The 18,528-nt window shown below is 57.3% G+C and overlaps 1 protein-coding gene across 3 annotated transcripts in view; it reads right to left on the bottom strand.

The window, feature by feature from the left end:
* Nucleotides 1–3,406: 3,406 nt before the first annotated feature.
* VIPR2 (vasoactive intestinal peptide receptor 2) overlaps nucleotides 3,407–18,528 on the bottom strand; it is a 61,691-nt gene continuing 46,569 nt past the window's right edge. The window contains exons 6-14 of one of the 3 annotated variants that reach the window (XR_005987443.1): nucleotides 18,303–18,444; nucleotides 14,713–14,863; nucleotides 13,891–13,951; nucleotides 12,540–12,609; nucleotides 11,908–11,999; nucleotides 8,786–8,915; nucleotides 8,672–8,713; nucleotides 5,608–7,984; nucleotides 3,407–4,954 (exon numbers count right to left, since the gene is read on the bottom strand). Coding sequence is in view for 2 of the 3 variants with exons in the window: in XM_041753288.1 (XP_041609222.1) it covers nucleotides 7,811–7,984; nucleotides 8,672–8,713; nucleotides 8,786–8,915; nucleotides 11,908–11,999; nucleotides 12,540–12,609; nucleotides 13,891–13,951; nucleotides 14,713–14,863; nucleotides 18,303–18,444 (862 nt within the window). In the remaining variant the exon portion in view is untranslated. Of the gene's footprint in view, nucleotides 7,985–8,671; nucleotides 8,714–8,785; nucleotides 8,916–11,907; nucleotides 12,000–12,539; nucleotides 12,610–13,890; nucleotides 13,952–14,712; nucleotides 14,864–18,302; nucleotides 18,445–18,528 lie in introns of all 3 variants that reach the window. The other 2 variants (XM_041753288.1, XM_041753289.1) reach the window with 2 other exon arrangements.

Below are 18,528 nucleotides of genomic sequence, written 5' to 3'. Positions count from 1 at the left end.
AAAGTAAATACTTTATTCATTTATCACTAAAGTTAGTCAAGAGCTTGCCCTTTCTGCCCCTCGATCCTTCACTGTCAGCAGCTCCCTTCATGCCGAGGAGTAGACCTCCTATGTACGGCGGGAAGAAGGGAGTGTCTAGCAGCCACGCCATCACCCCTACAAGCAAGGCCAGTTCCTTGTAGACAGTCATTCCAGGGGAGAAGATGAAGATGAATTGCCACAAAGTGGACATAGGATTGTATTTTAAGGCCAATGCCTGAAATTAAGCTCTTGGTTGGGAGTAACTTCATAAGAAACATATTATTTTGAACAAAATGGTAAGATTTCATTTCCATTTAACAGAACGATGATGGCTATAACTTCCCAAGCATGCATTTTATTAATAACTTGTCCTGTTTTATATGCACTGTCTCTACTTGTCACAGCCGCACCTCAGGCGGGGTAGGTGGTGCGCATCTAGGGGAGCTAAGGTGCTCAGTGACATTGGTCCATTGTAAACGGCAAGAATATCACTTCTGGGCACTTTACCTGGTAAGGAATTGTGATAAAACAGACTTTTAGAAGTTTTATTTCCACTGTGTTCATTCTGTTTTCCTTGGTGCTGGGGAACTTCCATCCCCATACTGGACATGTTTCTGTGCCCCTGATTTGTAGAGTAAGTGTGGAGGACATTGGCTGCAGTCGGCTCTGACCTATTCCTCCCAGCTCTCTTCCCTGCTGGGATGTGGGTGCCAGGGAGGCAGGTGATTTGAGTTCCCAGTGTTCCCCTAAGATCCCTGACCGGTGAATCGAAGGCACTTTACACGTTAGCTGGAAGCAAGGAAGCATGAATTTCTGAACATGAAAGAATGCTACATCCAAGAAGAGCCACCTTACTATCTTAGCTGTTTTTAATATTTTAATGTGTTTTATAGGAATGAAGAATTCTATACACAATTTATGTGCTGTTTTTCCCACTTAACCTCCTAAGCATTATCTTTTATCACTAGAAGTTTGTAAATGTCCTTGGTCACATGATCTCCCCGTAAAGGGCACACTGGGGTCCAGCCATTCCTCCCAGCCTCAGGCTGTTCTCAAGATCTTGCCATGTGTGCATCTTTGTACGTAAATATTTGCTTAACACAGGGTTTATTTGCTTAGGATAGATTTTTGAGAAGTGAAACTATTTGGTCCAAGTTCACAAACATTTTTGAAATTATTGCTTGTATTTACCAAAATGCTTTCTTGAAAATTTGGGCTGGTTTAGTCCTATCAGTAACATTGCATGTGGAATAGTACTTATTTATCTTTACAAATTATTGTATTAGGAAATAAAAATGCATCGCTTTACTTTCTTGTGAAGTTGAACCCTTTTCACATATTTATTAGGTACTTTTATTTATATCTTGTGGCTTAGCTTTTAAAATAATCACGGAGTCTTGGTAGCTTGCTTATTGACTGAAACTAAAGAATATTCAGTCCTTTTCCTAGTTCTTGCAAGTATTTTTCTATATTATTATTTGCCTTTTAATTTAGTGTGTTGTTTTTTGTTTTTTGTTTTTTTGATGTGCAGAACCTTAAAATGTGGTTCAGTGTAAGAACTTCTATGTGGTAAAAGAAGCTATTTTCTTTAAGGTTAGGAAGAACTGTCTCAAGCAACGATAGAGAAATTCACCTATAGATTCTTTTAGTATTTTTTAAAAATATTTTATTTATTTATTCATGAGAGAGAGAGAGAGAGAGGCAGAGACACAGGCAGAGGGAGAAGCAGGCTCCACGCAGGGAGCCCGATGTGGGACTCGATCCTGGGACTCTAGGATCTCCCCCTGGGCTGAAGGCAGGCACTTAACTGCTGAGCCACCCAGGGATCTCATTTTTAGTAATTTTTTCGTTTTGCTTTTTAGTATAATAACTCCTTCAGCCATCTGGGTTTCATGTTTACCTACAATGTGAAGCACTAGCACATGGTCATTGTTTCTTTTTTGGTTTTAAAAGCGAACTTTGGTTTTGTTTTCCTGGCCAGGAACCTCAGGGCCCAGGGGCTCATGAGATGTCGTGGGCACCTGGCCTGTGAAGAGCCAAATGGAGGCTCCTGCACACACATGCGGCCCTGATGCGAGGCCTGGGGCTTGTGATTTACAACCCAGGGCAGGAGGGAGCTGCAGGCTGGGCACCTGCGGCCCGGTGCAGGTGGTGTTCCCAACTCCTGCAGAACAGAAGTAGCCGTTCTCGGCAACGGGGCAGCTGGATAGCTGGAGGGAACCTTCTGGTCAGACAATGTGGCTGTGAAATATGCACTTTATTTGACGTTGGCGCCAAACCAGATCCGTCTGCCATTTGAGAACAGAATGATCTTAACGGAAAGATCCCATCAAAACAAACCTAGAAACTTTCTCTGAGGAAGAACTCTGAAATTTCTGGGTTATTTTTCATTCCATGCTGGTTGCTATAGCAATGAGTATCTTGTGCTAAGGCAGAGAGAAGGAGCCAAAGTGACCTGCTTGAAAAAATGAGTCACTTTATTTTAAATTAGGTTTTTTCCCCCCTCACAGAATTAAATATTTTCAAATGTATTTCCAAGAAAATAAGCCCCAGACTTATGTAGTCTTGGCTCAATCAAGTGTGCACTGCCCACACGTAGCCAGACTGGCCAAGGCCCCCCGTGCCTTTTCGTGATCTAGCTTGTCCTTCTGGAAGATTTTAATGAACGTCTCGAGCCCCCCAGAGCCCCTTTTCTTCTCCTTAAGGGCATCGTGAAGGTTAGTACCTCTGCGGTCGGCATGCCAGAGGTCACTGCACCCCGCTCTGCAGCTCCATTGCCTGGCTGCCCTAAGGAAGGACAGCTAATTCCGCAGATGGCACAGGTGCCTTTCCCCAGCAGGCCTGGCCAGCTCCACATTGGGATGCCCCCTGCTTTGGGTGGAGCGCCGGGCTGGGGGCTGGGGGGGGCCGGGGGGCGGGGGCAGGGGGTTGGATGGCAAGCGTCACCTGGGCCCAGCCGGACCCGGACCCTTGCCCCATCCAAAGGGGAAGGAACTTTATTCAGAGGAACTAAGAGTCAAATGCTTCACTTCTCTGGTTCATTTTGTAAATCAAGCGTTCTTTCAACTTGCTCTTACATATATTTTTTTACAGTCTCTCAGGAGATGCTTCCGTGTGTGCCCCAGGCCCCGTGGGCATCTGGAGGCTATGTTCTCCCTCAGGTCCTCTCATGGGGCAGTCAGGGGCGGTCACCCCTGTGCCTTCTGAGCTCCACCCCCTCGCTTGGCAGCTTCCTGCAGTGAGGGACTCCTTTCTTTTTTTTTTTTTTTTTTTAATTTTTATTTATTTATGATAGGCACACAGTGAGAGAGAGAGAGAGGCAGAGACACAGGCAGAGGGAGAAGCAGACTCCATGCACCGGGAGCCCGACGTGGGACTCGATCCCGGGTCTCCAGGATCGCGCCCTGGGCCAAAGGCAGGCGCCAAACCGCTGCGCCACCCAGGGATCCCTGAGGGACTCCTTTCTGCGGCCACCCCAAGGAGCCCTCCCGCAGGTCCTCCAAGCACCATTCCAGATGGCTGGGAGCCCACCGCATGCGTCCCGTGGTAGTGAGCGTGGCCCAGGGAGGCAGTCTCGTCCGCAGTGGCCAGGCATGGGGAGGCGAGCTGCTCCCGGGGTTGGACTCAGACTGGGGCTTTGTGTTCTGGCCACGGTCTGGTCGAGCAGGTCTTTATGCATAGATTTCTTTCTTTTTGATTTCGTACACCGGTGAGAAGCATATTTAGAATCAGTTTGGTGGGGGGTGGCACGACCCTATGTGGGCTCCTGCATGTCTCCACCATGCGTCTTCTTTGAGGGGCACCTGTGTCAGCACAGCGGTGTGGGGAAGCATCGCCCCTGCCTCAAGGCCCTCGGACGCCCTCCTTTCTAAGGAAAACTCCCACAGCCCAGGATGCACGAGGGCCCTTAGTTCCATAAGCCAGGCTAATATTTTAAAAAGCAACGTATTCACTTTATTCTGAAGGTATGAGAATAAATGGCATGGACGCAGCAGCCCCTTGGCCACAGTGTGTGTCGCTGCCGTGGGCGTCCTCCTCCGATTCCCTACGTCACCTCATTGCCAGCTGTCCTACCAAGGCTATGCACCACCCCCCCGCCTCGTCCCTGTCCTGCACAGACCACACTCACAGACGCCTGACCACAATGCCTTCCCCCATCAACTTACCTCCTGACACACCTGAATACAGTGCTTCGGCTGCGTCACTCCCCAAATCCTTGGAAAGCTCCCAGTCTTCCGAAGAATGTCCATCTCACGTGCTCTGAGCACTGGGTGCCTGCCCAACTGACATCACCTCTTGCCACCCTCCTTCACCGAGTGGCCGCAGCTCCTTAGCTGCACTAGCAGCACCTGTCCTACTCCAGGCCGCGCCCCCTTTATCCCTTCCACATGCCCCCTGGGGCCTCATTTAAGGCCTGGCTTTTCCTCAAAACCTTTCTTACCCTTGCTGACCCCTGGGCATTGTCTTCCGTAAGGCCAGGGGCAGTCACATGGTCAAACGGACAGACGGCAGACGTGTGGGTGAGGGACATGGAGCAGACACACAGATGGATCCATGGCCCACATGGTCTTGTAATGGGGTTTAATGTAATGTGTGTTTTCAAGTCAGAAAGGAATTATAATATTTTATGATTTGAAAATAGCAGTTCGCAAGCTCTAGATTAATAATCATAATTATTTAAACCATAGAAGCCTGTGTTTCCAGGTGTGCTGTGTGTAGTCTGCTCTCTCTGATTACAACGCTCAGCCAAGCGGACGCGGACAGTTCCACATCTTCTAGAAGTTACCTTGGTCCTACTTGGTCTGTTCTGTGATTAGACTCCACTGGTTTATCTGTCCTCATTGTTTCTTCAGTTCTGGGCATCGAGCATAAGCAGCAGCTCAGGGCCCGGGGTTCACAGCACCACCTGCCCCTCAGGTCTGCACAGCCCTGGCTGGGTGGACGAGCAAGGACGTCACCTGCCAGCCACTGTGCCGCTCCCCTTCCCTGTGAAACCTTGAGAGGATGGGGGAGGAAGCATCTTTGTTTCCATCCTCCAAGGGACACTTCCTGTAAAGGACGCCCTCAATCCTTTGTGAGGTGCCCTCAGGGTGCCTGGCCCTGTGACGCAAATCACGGCCCCTGCTGAGTCTTGTCCCCGTTTCCCAGGAGTAAAGAAGTCGGTTTGTACGGTTTGTACGATCGATTGCAGCAGGATCTGTATTCCGGGGCGTGGGGGACGGGCACCTGACGGCAGTTGGTGGGACAGGCTGAGGCCCGGGTTTCCAGCAGAACCAACCAGGGGTCCTCACATCCCTCGTGCCCCGAAGCCGGCATATCCGGGGAGATAGGGGACATGTCAGTGGGGCTGGGGCCAGGGTGGGGGGTGCAGCTGGGGCAGGAGGGGGCTGCCATGGCCCGGGAAGGATGGTGGGTACATGCACCCAGCATTTTGTGGGAACACCGGGCAGATGCATAGGTGAGCATTGGTTGTAGGGGACAGATGGGGTTGACAGCTATCCCCGGGCTGTGGACGACGTGTAGTGTGGATGTGAAGCACGTGTGTTCATGGGTGACATGGGTGAGGGGGTTGCAGCCTTGGCCTACCTGGGGAGGCAGCTGCAGGGCTTCTGCACAACACGACCCAATTCCCACGGAGAAGGGGGGTTGGGGGGGCCTGTGTGAACATGGAGGAAAATCCTGGGAATCACCTCCAGGAGGCAGGGCTGGTAGAGGCCGTGTTCAGATCGCTCACGGCCACGCTGGCCTATAGCACCACTGGCCTGTAGCACGGAGCTTCCACAACGTCCCTGATGATTCCTGGGATCTGAAAACCTGAAAGCGAGCCATGTAGCAACTGCCTCTCCTGCCAAGAGTGGGGAGGCACACTGTTCCCTGAGATGCGGGGGCTGTGTCTTCAGGCACCTCCCCTGCCCGGGCCTTCCCTTGCCTTCTGACCCACCGCCAGCACCAGAGGCTGTCGCCCCTTCCCTCCCCTCCCTCTGCACCCCTCTCACGGGCCCCGGGCCTCCTGAGAACCTAACTGGGTTGGCCTGCTGCATCGGTCCCACGGGGAGTGTTCAGGGGAGTGCCCAGGGCCCTGGGAATGGGTTTTACCCGCCCAGGGCACACAGGTGCAGAGTGGACTGCACACGTGCACACACATGCACACATGCACCAGGAAGCAGGTTCTCCGGTCCCGTGGCCGTGGTTGGCCGTGTGTAGGGCACCCACCTCGGACAGCCGGGGTGCCCTGTGGCGAGGTGGCTGCTTTCTGGGGCCTGGAAGGAACCACATGCTGTCCCCCTGTGCCCTCCCCCCCCAAACGGGCCTTAAGTGTGCAGGGTGCTCGCTCCTCTGCAGGTGACAGGTGATGGCCTTCAGGCAACATGAGTCAGTGTATCCACAGCTGGAGCCTTAGGGCATGGAGATTTGCAGGCTGGGTAAGTGCCCCAGCCGACAGATGGGCAAGCAGCTTTCCTGATATGAGGACACGGTGGCCCGAGGACCCTCTGTGCACATTACCTGGCCAAGGGCACACACATGGACTCTCACTGGCCACCCTGCTCCTGTCCCAGGCCAGACTGACCTCAGCTGGCTGGTTGCTCAATGGGGGGTGGGGCGCGGCCAACAGGGAGCACAGGCTGGGTCCCTGCGATCCTGGGCCTGGTGCTGCAAGTGCCCCACGGATCATGATGTGGGGGCCCTGGAACACACACTGCGGCTCCACTGGCCCCATGTGTCCCAGCGTCCGTCCCACAGAGCTGAAGAGGAAGTGGTGAGGCATGTGCCCCAGCCGGCCCTGCGGCCAGGACTCCATCTGTCCCACCCTTCCTGTGGAAGGCTGCAGGGCCTGAGTTGGTGGCTTCCACGCGGCCCCTGCCCACCCCCTTGTGCTGGTGTCCCGGCCACCCCCTCGGCAGCCAGCCTCTGGAGGCCTTGGGCTTGGGAGCACCAGCACCATGCACAGGGTGGAGGGGCTGGATGGTGTCTGGGCAGAAGGCCCGACTGCCACACATTGCAGGGCCGGGCCCGGGCCATTGGTGGGCTCACCGTCTTCGCCACCCGCTGCTCCCCTGGGGCTGCTCGGCGCCCCCAGACCCACTCCCCAGGTCTGCTGGCTTCAGGGGAGCCGGGATTGAGGATGCTGCCAAAGTGGGACAGAAGTGCCCAACACACTTGCAGTTTGTTAAGATGATTCTCCATTTAAACAGAAATGACTTTAAGATGATTTTCATCACAAGGAGACTAGGTTTCTGCTCCCCCCAGAAACTGCCTGGTGTCTCAGTCACCCCGATGACCTGGCCCTAGAACCTGTCCCTGGGTCACCCCTCTTGGGGGAGGGGCCCTTATGACATATACCCTGCTGGCCAGCCAGACACCCTCTTTGTCTGTCCTGGGAGTAAACAGGGGGAGGGCGCCCTGGGGCCAGGGGACACGTGGGGACACCCACAGGGGCGGGTCTTGTTCAGTGTTGTGTCCTGCAGGTGACAGGGCTGCCCCAGTCACCTGCCCAGGGGCTGGGGGCGAGGGCCAGCACTGGGGTCACACAGACAGAAGGCCCAGCCCCAACCCAGCACTGGCAGCAGGACTAGAAACCCCGTTTCCTTCCATGGTGGCAGGATCCAGGTTCTGGGCCCATGTTGCTCCTCTCAAGCCCCCTGTTCTCTGTGGGAATGGGCCCATCAACCTGGGCAAAGCCAGCCAGCCACAGTGTGACCCCGGTTCCATCGAGGCACACATAGAGACCAGCGCTAGCACGTCACGGCTAACATGCCCCCGGGGAGTCCGTCTGTGAGGCGGTGGCATGCTAGATGACCGAGGTCTCTGTGTGCAAGAAGGACAGGGCGCGGGAGCCCCGGGGATGCTGCAGGGCACTTTCGGAGCCGTTCCTGGAGACGGAAGAGCTGTGCAGCCGGGAGTCCTGGCCGCAGGGCCGGCTGGGGCACATGCCTCGCCACTTCCTTTTCAGCTCACTCTGCACCTGGGGTGAGGGCAAGGCCACAAGGAAGCGGGGTCAGGCGAACATGGGAGCTTGGGAGCACGAGCTCCCCCCGAGAGAAGCACCCATGCTGGGTGGGCGCTGACGGGCCTCTGGCCGTCTCCTCCCCTCTGGAGAATCTGTGGGCACAGAGGGTGCTGCCCAGCTTGCTCCAGGAGGAGAGGTAACACAGCAGCAGGACTGGGGGTCTCTCTGGGTCAGGTGGGGAATTGGTTCTAGGTCACCCACTGGAAGTGGTGAGGGGGGCAGGCTCAGGAAGGGCCTGGACCCAGTGAGCGCACATGCACAGCTGCACAAAAGCAGGCGTCATAAGACTGAGGGGCCCCTGCACATGCGACCTGATGAGCTGTGGAGGGGAGCCCGGGTCGCCTGGGGAGAAGGGTCCCATCCGTTCGTCCGCCCTCCCCTAGGGTCTGTGTGGCCCGGTGTCCAGGTCAAGGGGCAAGACAGTGACCAGCCAGGGTGGTGGGTCCCTCTCAGCCACCCAGCTGGGGAGCTTGCAGGGGCCGGCCTGTGGGAGGGCCACTCACGCTGCTCTGTGTGGATGGTGCCGGAAGGGATGGCATGGGGCTGCCCCAGTGGGAGACCCGAGCCCCAAGTGGGTGGATGGGGGCACGTGAGGGCATCCCCCATAGGCCAAGGGTCCCCAAGCCCTGACCGAGCACTTACTTCGCTGTTGAGAAAGCAGTACAGGATGGCCACCACCAGGCCCTGCAAGACAGGGGGCGGGGGTCAGGGCCGCGCACCCACTGGGGCAAGAAGGACAGCCCTGTCCACACGTACCTGAAAAGATCCGATGCACAATTCAAACAGGATCTGGTATTTGGAGGAGATGCCGATAGGAAACACAGCAAATACCATGTAGTGAACTCCAAACAGTGGGATAAGCAACAGCGTGGACTTGGTTAGCCTCCTGCCACAAAGGGAAAGTGGTAAGCCTATAGGGTTGGGGCTGCACGCTGGCCCAGGGCCACCCCGGGCTGAGCCTGTTTCTCACAAGTTTGAGTAATCCACCCCAACTATGCGCAGAATATGCCACCTACGCAGCCACCCCCTTGCAAGACATCCCGACAAGGCCAACCAACAGCCACCGTGGTTGAAAGTCTTGGGGGTCTTACTGCCCCGAGTGGAGCATCCTGGGTTTTAACTGTCGGGACAGAGGCACGTTTCACTTTCAGGTCAAAGTTGCAGAGCAGCAGAGGTGCAGCCCTCGAACACGGGCTGTGGGCAGGGCCAGTGACCCAGCCTCTGGGCTGTGGGTTCTGTGGAGCTGGGTCACCTGGAGTCACTACCCACCCCGGTCACAATGCAGATCTGCTTGCGGCCTCAGAGGCTTGAAGGTGAACCGCAGAGCCCATGCCCTCCTGCAGCGGCACTCGCCGTGCCATGGCCCGTCCCCACCCCACCAGTGGACAGTCTCCCTTCTCTAAGCCAGGGCTCCTTAGAGTGTCTCCAGCCTCTGCTGCAGCAGGACCCCTGGAGGTCACCGTGGATGACCCCTGTGCCGCCCATCCTTGTGCACAGACTCCGTGGGGTTTCCCATGACGCTGCAGCCACTGTCTGGGAACCCCACTTTGGGAACCAATGCTCTGAGCCGGGGACTCTCACTGCTGTGCGTTAGAAGCATCATCCAGGGAGCCTGCAAGACTCCCCTGGGCAGCCTGTGTCTACAGTCCCGTTATCAGGTCAGTATGGCAGGAGTGGCTGGGTGGGCCTAATATCCTCCTGGGTGACCCCACCGCTGCAACATGCTCTGCGTCGGGAGCACTGGGGCCCCTGGGGGGTTGTCAAGAATGAGGATGTTGGCCCCAGGCCAGTTCAGGCCACTCGGTGATGTGGGTGCACGCTGAGCCCCCAAATGAGCATCCAGTTGCCTCCAGTGACCCAGTGGCCTCATCTTGAGGGACCAAGTGAGGGGGCTATCTCCCCACCTTCTCTGGTTAGTTGATAGTCATGAGTTTCTTTACGTATTTTTGAGGTACCTGCCCCAAACCTAGCACTCAGAGCCTGGGATGTAAGTTCTAGAAATGTGTCCATTTCTCCTGATTTCTGCCCCACCTAAACAGCACATCCTGTGACACTCACAAAAACTGGGAAGTCTGCCTCAGGCCATTTGCACAAAGCCTGGAGGCTTGGCCGTTCTGCAGCAGAGCATGAGCTGCCCCCTAACAGAGCTGAATGCTCACCCTGATGAGGTGGCTGCATTTCACGTCTGGGCTCAGCATTAGCCTGTGGACAGGGGGTGGGCTGTGCAGGGTGCTGAGCCCTTTGGCTCAGGGTGAGACGGGGGTCTTGGCCTGACTTCCTACATACGCCTGGAGGTGGCTACCCTGCTTGCCTCCAGAGAAGGGTTCCTGCTTGGGGTTGTTACTGTTACAGGTACAGAGAAGACACCAAGGTGCCACCAGAGGCAGCGTCGCAGGCATGCCCGGATTTTTGTCATCCTGGAAAAAGAACAGACCCTATCTTCCCTACTTAATCTTGTTTCTAAAATAAAAGCATGTAGGGGATCCCTGGGTGGTGCAGCGGTTTAGCGCCTGCCTTTGGCCCAGGGCGCGATCCTGGAGACCCGGGATCGAATCCCACATTGGGCTCCTGGTGCATGGAGCCTACTTCTCCCTCTGCCTGTGTCTCTGCCTCTGTCTCTCTCTCTCTGTGACTATCATAAATAAAAATAAAATAAAATAAAATAAAATAAAATAAAATAAAATAAAATAAAATAAAAGCATGTATGTAGAAGATCTACATAACGAACACTCCCAAGGAAAAGGTCTGCACAGAAGCTAAGCGACACCAGCCAAACATCAAAACTTGAGTTCGACAAGCCCCTAAGCAGCTGCCCCTGGGCCGCAGGCATGAGCGGGTCCGGGCGCCAGCAGGAGCGCTGCTCAGATGGGGCAACACCACTCTGTCCATGGTAGACCCACACGCCTTCCTTCCTGCAGGGCTGACCTCCATGCACCCCATGAACAGATGGGGCAGAGGAAGGACGCCATGGGCTTTATGCTCCCGGGGGCACAGGCAGGAGGGTCTGGGCCCCACACCGACAGCTGCCGGTGCCAAACGTCTCCTCGTAACTTAGAACTGGTTATTACGGATGAGGACAGTGAGGCGCGGAGTGGTCAGGTCGCACCCCAGGCCTCCTGCTGCTGCGTGAACCCAGCCCCAGTCCTGTGCACAGATGGCGCCAGGTCCACCCTGGCTGTCCCAGGAGGTAGGGGAAGGACACCCCTGAGTGCGGCCACCACAGCACAGTCAGGTCACCCGCCCAAGTTACCCAGCTCCAGGCAGCCCGGATTCCACACCTGGTCTGTCTGAACCTGCGGCTCCAATTGGCTGGACCAACCACCCCACGCTAAGCTGGTTCTACTTTATAACAAAGTTGTGAGCTTCACTGTCTCTTTATAAATTCTCAGCCATAATTCACAGAATCTTTAAGTTCCTTTACAGGGTCTTCAGGGCCCATAAAGTAGCTGGATGATGGTGGGCATGTTCTCTTTCCCACCGGGCAGGTATGATGATAACTATCCTCCTGTACTCGTTCAGCCCAAACCTGCCCATTATTATCAAGTACAAAGCCGGGCGTTAGATGCCATGTGGTCCGATGGGGGAGAAAGAATAATGTATAAAATACAAATAATGTGTGGCCAAGGAGAAAAGGTCAGATTACAAAGCAGGGAAGTGAGCCAAATGCTTCAGTCACTAAGCTCTCTAGAGGATCTGCCGCTGAAATGCAGGGGGTTTGGCTGGAAGGATTCCCCACAGGGAGATATAGCCGCATTCCCGTGAAAGCAGTCCTGCGTTTGGGTGTCTGCTGGGTGTGCAGACCCTCATCCACCCTTACTCTGGACTTCTAGGCCGCGGGGGCCAGTGAGGGCAGCTCCCCGATCCGCACACATACTCACTTGTACTGTGACTGGTCGTTGCCACTGACATCTGGAGATGTCAACTTCTGTAGTAAGATCCGTATGATACTAACGAAGAGGACAAAATTGACCTGCACGAACAGACGGCGTGTTTTTGTGCAACCTCCCCTGCAGGGGCAGGTGCGGCGGGGGGTCTGGAGCTCAGCATCCCTGAGTTGTGTCTCCTCGCCTTGGACAGAGTCCAGGCACCCCTGCAACAGGAGCTCGGGCCCTGCCCACCTGGGTCTGCCCAAGGGTGGGAGCTGGCGGGGTCTCCTGACCACAGCACGTGTCCCATGACCTCAGGTGCAGACACAGGTGTCAGTGAAGTTTCAGATGAGAGATGGACGAGTGATAACATGACTCAATGTAACTTTGTATCTGGGGCCTGCAAGCCCCCTACAGGTGTCTGCGGCAGGGAGCACACCTCTGTCCCCTCCCTCTTGCTCCCGCGCCTTCCTCCCAGAGGGGAGAATGAAGGATGAAAGGGGCGGGCCACTGCCTGCGGTTCTTCCCTGGGAAGACGAAGACGGCACAACGGGGTAACCCTACTGAGTGCAGGGAGGCAGGCTCCCTCTGTCCCCAAGCGCGCAACGCTGTGGAGGGCTGTGCCTCGATCCGGGATTACTCACTATGATGGATGTCAGAATCGGTGCTCGTATGACCCACCAGGGAACACTGTGATCGTTGGTGTCCCAGCAGCTATGGGAAAGAGAGAAGGAATGTCCCGTCGTCACCCAGATCTGTCCATCAGCCGGGGGCAGCGAGGATGTGCACTGCCTGTGGCCTCATCTGGATGCGGAGCCTCTGAACGCAGCTGGCTCCTTGCACACGCACCCCCTGGGTGTGTCAATAGACGCCACCCGGAGGCCCATGCGCACTCACACACCCAGATGCCATCCCTCCCCAGCCGGGGACCCTGCTTCACTTCATCCTTCCCAACAGGGACAGGACCTAGTGAGGGACAAGTGAGCATGAGCAGAGCTCCAGGAAGTGGGGGAAGGGCAAGGCCGGCCCGGCAGCCCCACACCTTGCAAGGAGGAGTGGCTCATGCTCGCTCTGGCCACCTTCGAAAAATGGGAGTTTATCTCCTGAAAATGACTCTTTTTTCACCCCAGGATAGTTTGTGTCTGTATCTTTAAGGTTTAAAATGCCTTTGGACTACACGAGGCAGGCCCAGCGATGGGCGTCCCGGGTCCAGCATCCGGGCAGCACTGTCCGCATCATTCACTCCACCTCCCTGCTCCAACCCCAGCATGGGCGCAGACCAACCCTGGCCTCTGGGTCCTACTGCTTGTGGCAGCAGGAGGCAGGGTGGCAGGGAGTTGGGTCAGGCCAGCTGGCCCTTGCCCAACCTCCTGGCAGGTACTACAGCGAGTGGGCTTGTGGGCTGAGGCCAGAGGGGTGCCACAGGGTCACAGCGCACAGAAACACCCTGTGTCGCCCTCAGTTACATAAGTCACCGCATCCAGGGTGTTGCCAGGGGTGGGCGAGAGCCCGAACGGGGCAGGGCATTCGTGGTGGGAAAATGTGCCCGAGGGGCGGGGGCCCAGCTCACTGCAGACAGAAAACACACCCGGTCTGTGCCAGGTTAGAGAACTGCTTCAGCGGCTGTGCTCTCCCGCATTGCTCCCGTCGCCTCTCCCCGCGGGGCACGTGCACCCTGCTTGGCTCCCTCCAGGGACCAGCTCCCCACTGGGGATGCTGTGCCCCTCTCTCTAGCCCCATCCCAGCTCTGCTGCAGGACGTGGTGCTGTTTCTGTCCTGCGCGTGTGGATCCTCTCCTAATATTCCTGCCCCCAACTGTCGTGAGGCTGGGGTCTTCTTGTGGGAGTGATGTCCACGTGCCACCCTGTAACCGTGTGCTTGGTGGCAGCTGCCAGTGCACATCCTCCTTGTGGGCATGGAGCAGGCTTCTCTCCCGTTCACTCGCTGACACCAGCTGCAGGGCTGGGTGCTCGCCCTCACCTCACAGGCACTCACCCTGTGTCTTCCAGGGCAATCCTGGCGGCTGTCCACGCGCCAATGCACACGGTGGGGATGCCTGCAGGGAGACAGCGGGTCACCCCCAGCCCCATGCTTGCTGGCAGGACGCAGCTGCACCCCCTCCCCCGGGCAGCGGGGGTGGGCTGTCTGATGGAGGGTTAGGCGGACACGCCTCATAAACATGCGGGACTCGCTCAAGCCTCACACGGCAGTGAGGATAAACTGTGTGTGGAAAGCTGGAACCTCACAGGCCTGCACTGCACACATCTCCGCACACTGTATGCGTTGTTCCTGGAGCGTGGGGGCAGGGCAAGGACGGTGGGGTATCCTACACCGCAGATGGGGGCCCTCTGCTTACACCCCCACCCTGCCCTTCAGGGTTCTGCCAAGGGGCAGGTACTAGGACCTCTCCATGGAAGGCCGCCTGCCCTCCCCTTCTGCCCCTTGCCCCTAACCCCCTGCCCTCCCCTCCTGCCTCTCCTGCCCCTGGGCCCTCCTCTCCTGCCCCTCCTGCCCTCCCTTACTCCCCTCCTCCTGCCCCTCCTGCTCCCCCTCCTGCCCTCCCCTCCTGCCCCTCAGCCTTCTCAACACAGGGCGGCCCCAGGACTGGATGCGTGGGGCACAGACTCCTGCTCCTACAGTAGGGGGGCGTCTCCCACAGGAAGCTCGGGTCCTGGGAAAGCACCTCCTCTCGCGACCCGGAGGGCATCCTGCAGGGGTGGCCCAGGGCATCTGTGAGCTGAGGGGTTGGCACTTACAGGGTGAGGGGCAGTGGGGTGGTGGATGGGGCGGCGGGCACAGCTGTGGACCGGTTCTTACCCCATCCGATCAGGAGGTAGGCCACAAGGCGACGGCCGGGGGAGAAGATGGCCACGAGGAGGGTGCGCAGGTGCAGCCCCTCCACCAGCAGCCAGTGGAAGTTCGCCACGATGCAGTACTGGAAAAACACCAGGCTCAGCTTGCAGCCCACCTGCAGGTCACAGAGCACACACGGCCGCTCGGGTAGAACCGCCACGCGTGCCTGCATGCTGAGCATGGAGCTGAGGAAGCGTGACAGCTCAGAGCCCCGGGGACACTGACGTGGCCCCGGCCAGAGGCACCAGCCGCCCTTGGCAGGATGTGGCGGGATGTGGCAGGAAGCCCACCACCGGGCGCCCCGCCCCGTTCATCCCCACGTCCCTCGTGGGTCCTGCCCCCGCCCCCCAGGAGACAAAGATCAGTGTAGGACGGGAGCAGCTGGCAGCCCGTGAGTGGCCAGGCGTCCCAGGAGAGTCCCCACAGGAGAGCCCACCTGGCACATGACACACACATATCTAACCTTCTCAGACCTTCTTCAGACGTACCAGGTATGTCAGCCTCCGGAACAAAAGTGAAATTGAGGCTTCTAACCCGTAAGTTGTGTCCACGTGTTGAAAAGATCCTCGCTTCTCCTCCCCCACAGCTTTGCCGCCCTCCCTTGAAGGAGACCCACGTGCGAGTGGATAGAGGCACCTTGGTACCCGGGGACGCGTTTTCACATTTACGCGTGGGTATGTCCGTACAGGTGTGGAAACACAGACACGCGTGCCTATCTCTATCCACATACTAGGTGGGCACACTTCTCTGTTGTGGGTTTGATGACACACAGCTGAATGTGCCCTGTGGCTGTGCTCGTGCTTAAGGGGACTCACAGCAGCCCAAGCCCACCACCCACTTGCCACCCCCCCCCACCGCCGCCGCCCCACCAGGTGCCAGGTTCCTGCTTCCCAGGTGGGAAAGGCTAAGCTCATCCTTCGGGGGCTGCACCGTCACTGTGACTGAGGCCAAGTGCCAGGTGCCCGTGGGCCAGCGGTGGAGCAGGAGCCACTCCAGCGAGCGTCAGGGCCTGGGCACCACTCAATTATGGGAACGGCCCGCAGTGTGGCTGTGACCCATTGGCTGCTCATTGTCGGGGAGGGAGGGCTCTGTGCCACCTGATGGGGACACTCTGAGGGGCTGTGGTCCGTGCCTCTGAGGCCGGCGTGGTGTCGACTGCCCTGACCCCTCTGAAAGCCACACAGCAAGGTTCACTGCGGTTCTAACATATACACGCCCTTCGATCCAACGTCATCATGTGTGAGCTCCACCCAACAGAAACAAGAACAGGAAGAGGGTCCATGTGCAGGATGTTGGTGGGGCCCAGTGCTGCCAGGATGGTCAGTAAGCTGTGTCATGTCCCCGCGCCAGACGACTGCCACCCTTCATCCCGACACAACAGCTGGCTCAGGGCTTGCACCCTGGCTGAGTGAGGATGCATGGCACACGGAACGCCTGGTTATGGTGACTGCATCTTCTTGGTACAGCCATGGAAACACCAACCGTGTGCATGTCCACAGCCACTCACAGCCTCTGGGATGTGAGCACAGGATGTCTGGGCCAGGGTGGGCCCTCTGCCAACCTCCCTGTCGGGGCCACAGCCTGCGGGACTATCCCCAGGGCCGCTACCTCCACCGTCTGGGAACTTCCCACCCCGATGCAGCTGCAGTCAGGTCACCAGCCCCGCCTTGGCTGGTACCCTGCTGACAGTGGCCTCCAGGCAGCCGCCTGGCCTCTCATTTTTCTGGACCAGAACATGCTTTTCCAGGAGTCAGAAAGAAGCAGTGCAGAGGACAAGGATGCCAGTGTGTAGACGGCTGGCAGAGCCAGGGAGCTGGAGGTCTGCTGCCCCGTCTGCTTTATGACCTGGCACGAGACTGTGGCTCCGGGACCCGCTCCCTGAAAGGAACAGGAGGGGCTCTGCCCCCACCTCTGGGCTATCCTCTGTGGGAACTGGTAAGACGCCCAGGCCCTCAGCATCAGGGGTCTCCCTGGTGCCTGGAACACACTTGGTGTCTGCGGGGCTAAGGGGCCCTTGTGCACGTGCAGGCCTGGCACCCGCGCCTTCTCCACACAGACTTGGGCACGGCCTCATGTGTGACCTGAGTCCACAGCTGAGCCCTGGAGAGCATGGGGCCCCCACCACACCATGCAAGCCCCAGGCCAGCAGTCCTCCCGGGCCTGGATCCAGACACGGACGATTGAAGCCAGGCGGGCTATGCTCCCACATGTCCATGAGGGCCTCTGTGCATGCATACATCCTTGTGGCTGTGTGGGCACATGTCTGCACACATGCACATGTGGACCCCAGTGATTACATGTGCACATGTGCCGATGGGCTCTCTCTCACTCTGCCTCTTCCCAACCATCTGCCGCTCTGACTGACACCACAGGGCAGTGCGCCCAGGACCCTCCAGGATATGTAGATGCTCAGCCTCCAGCCTCAGTCTCTGCCTCTTGTCTCCCCAGCCCCTGGGGCAGCCGGCTGTAGCCAGGTCAGAGCTTGGCTGTTTAGACCCTCCAGCTCCGACTGCAGAGCTCACAGTGGCCACTGTGTATTTCCCGAACTCAGGCTCTCAGGGGTGTCTTGGGAAGCTTGCAGGCAGGTTCTGAGAACCCCCAGTGACCCTGCATGCCATGTGTGCTGGTCCCAGCAGGTCACTGCCCGTGTCCCGGTCCCTGGATCGCCAGGAGGAGACACACTGAGCCCAGAGCTCACTTCCTGATCGGTGGGAAGTGGGGGTCGGTGGGAGGTGGCAAGAAGCCTTCTCTCAAAAGGGGAAAGACTCTGTCGAGTTCTTGGCTCCTCCAAATGTCTTGAGAAGCAGGCCCTTGAACCTACTGACCAGCGTCCTGGCTCCTTATGAAAAGAGGAGCACCTCAAAGGTTGCAGTCTGATCAAGAGCCCAAATGACTGGAGCCCAAACGCTTGACCAAGGTCCTGAGGGCACTGCAGCTGTTTGCTGAGGCTCAGGAGGACTCAATTGAGTGAACTGCCTATTGGACAGGCGCGACAAGTGCTGTCCTACGTGGACTAAGCATAGGAGGCCCATGAATGCTAAAGACACAGCCAGAGTGATAAACATCTACAGAAATAATCAGCTGGGTTTTCCTCCCATCATAGAGCTGGGCTGCAGGGGCTCACTCATGGCACAGGTGATTCACACCCAGCCATCTCTGGAAGCATCTATTGCTCATAAGCTGGGAGATCTGGGGTGAAAACAGCATTGTGCATCTCCATCAATGTCAGGATTTTTCAGCCCAGACCAGGCACTGATCACTCAGGGCAATGCCCTCAGGTTGTGCTGGCCCTCCCTGGGACTCAATGCTCATGGCCCACGACCTCCAGTCCCTGGAGGCACCGGTGTTCCCACCCCCATCTCACCTGAGTCCCAGCCTCTGACCCCTCTGCTTCTCCGGCCTGGCTCCTTGCCTTTAACCCTGTGCACTGGCCAGGGTGTAAGGTGGGCACACAGACTGAGGGCCAGGGCAGTAAGCACGGGGGTCGTGGGGCTGCAGGTCACACATGCCACCCTGCCCTCAGAGATAAGACCTGCTCACAGGGACAGCCTTACCCAGGAGGATGGCTGGTCAGGGCAGTGCAGTGTGCCCGAGCTGGAGTACAGAACGTCGTCCTTGACCAACACTGAGATGGCTCGGAGGATGAAGGAGAGGAACAGGTTCAGGTGGATATAGTTCCGGGTGCAATGCAGCTTCCTGTGGTGGAGAGAGGAAGGGATAAGGGGTGGGGATGGGAATGTGGGGTGGGGTGCGGGGGGAGGGGGGGAGGGATAAGTAGAC

This window comes from Vulpes lagopus, chromosome 4, assembly GCF_018345385.1.
Source record: "Vulpes lagopus strain Blue_001 chromosome 4, ASM1834538v1, whole genome shotgun sequence".
In the NCBI taxonomy this organism is placed as follows: domain Eukaryota; kingdom Metazoa; phylum Chordata; class Mammalia; order Carnivora; family Canidae; genus Vulpes; species Vulpes lagopus.
The sequence above is the reverse complement of the archived record's forward strand: the minus strand, read 5'-3'. Positions and strand labels throughout refer to the sequence as shown.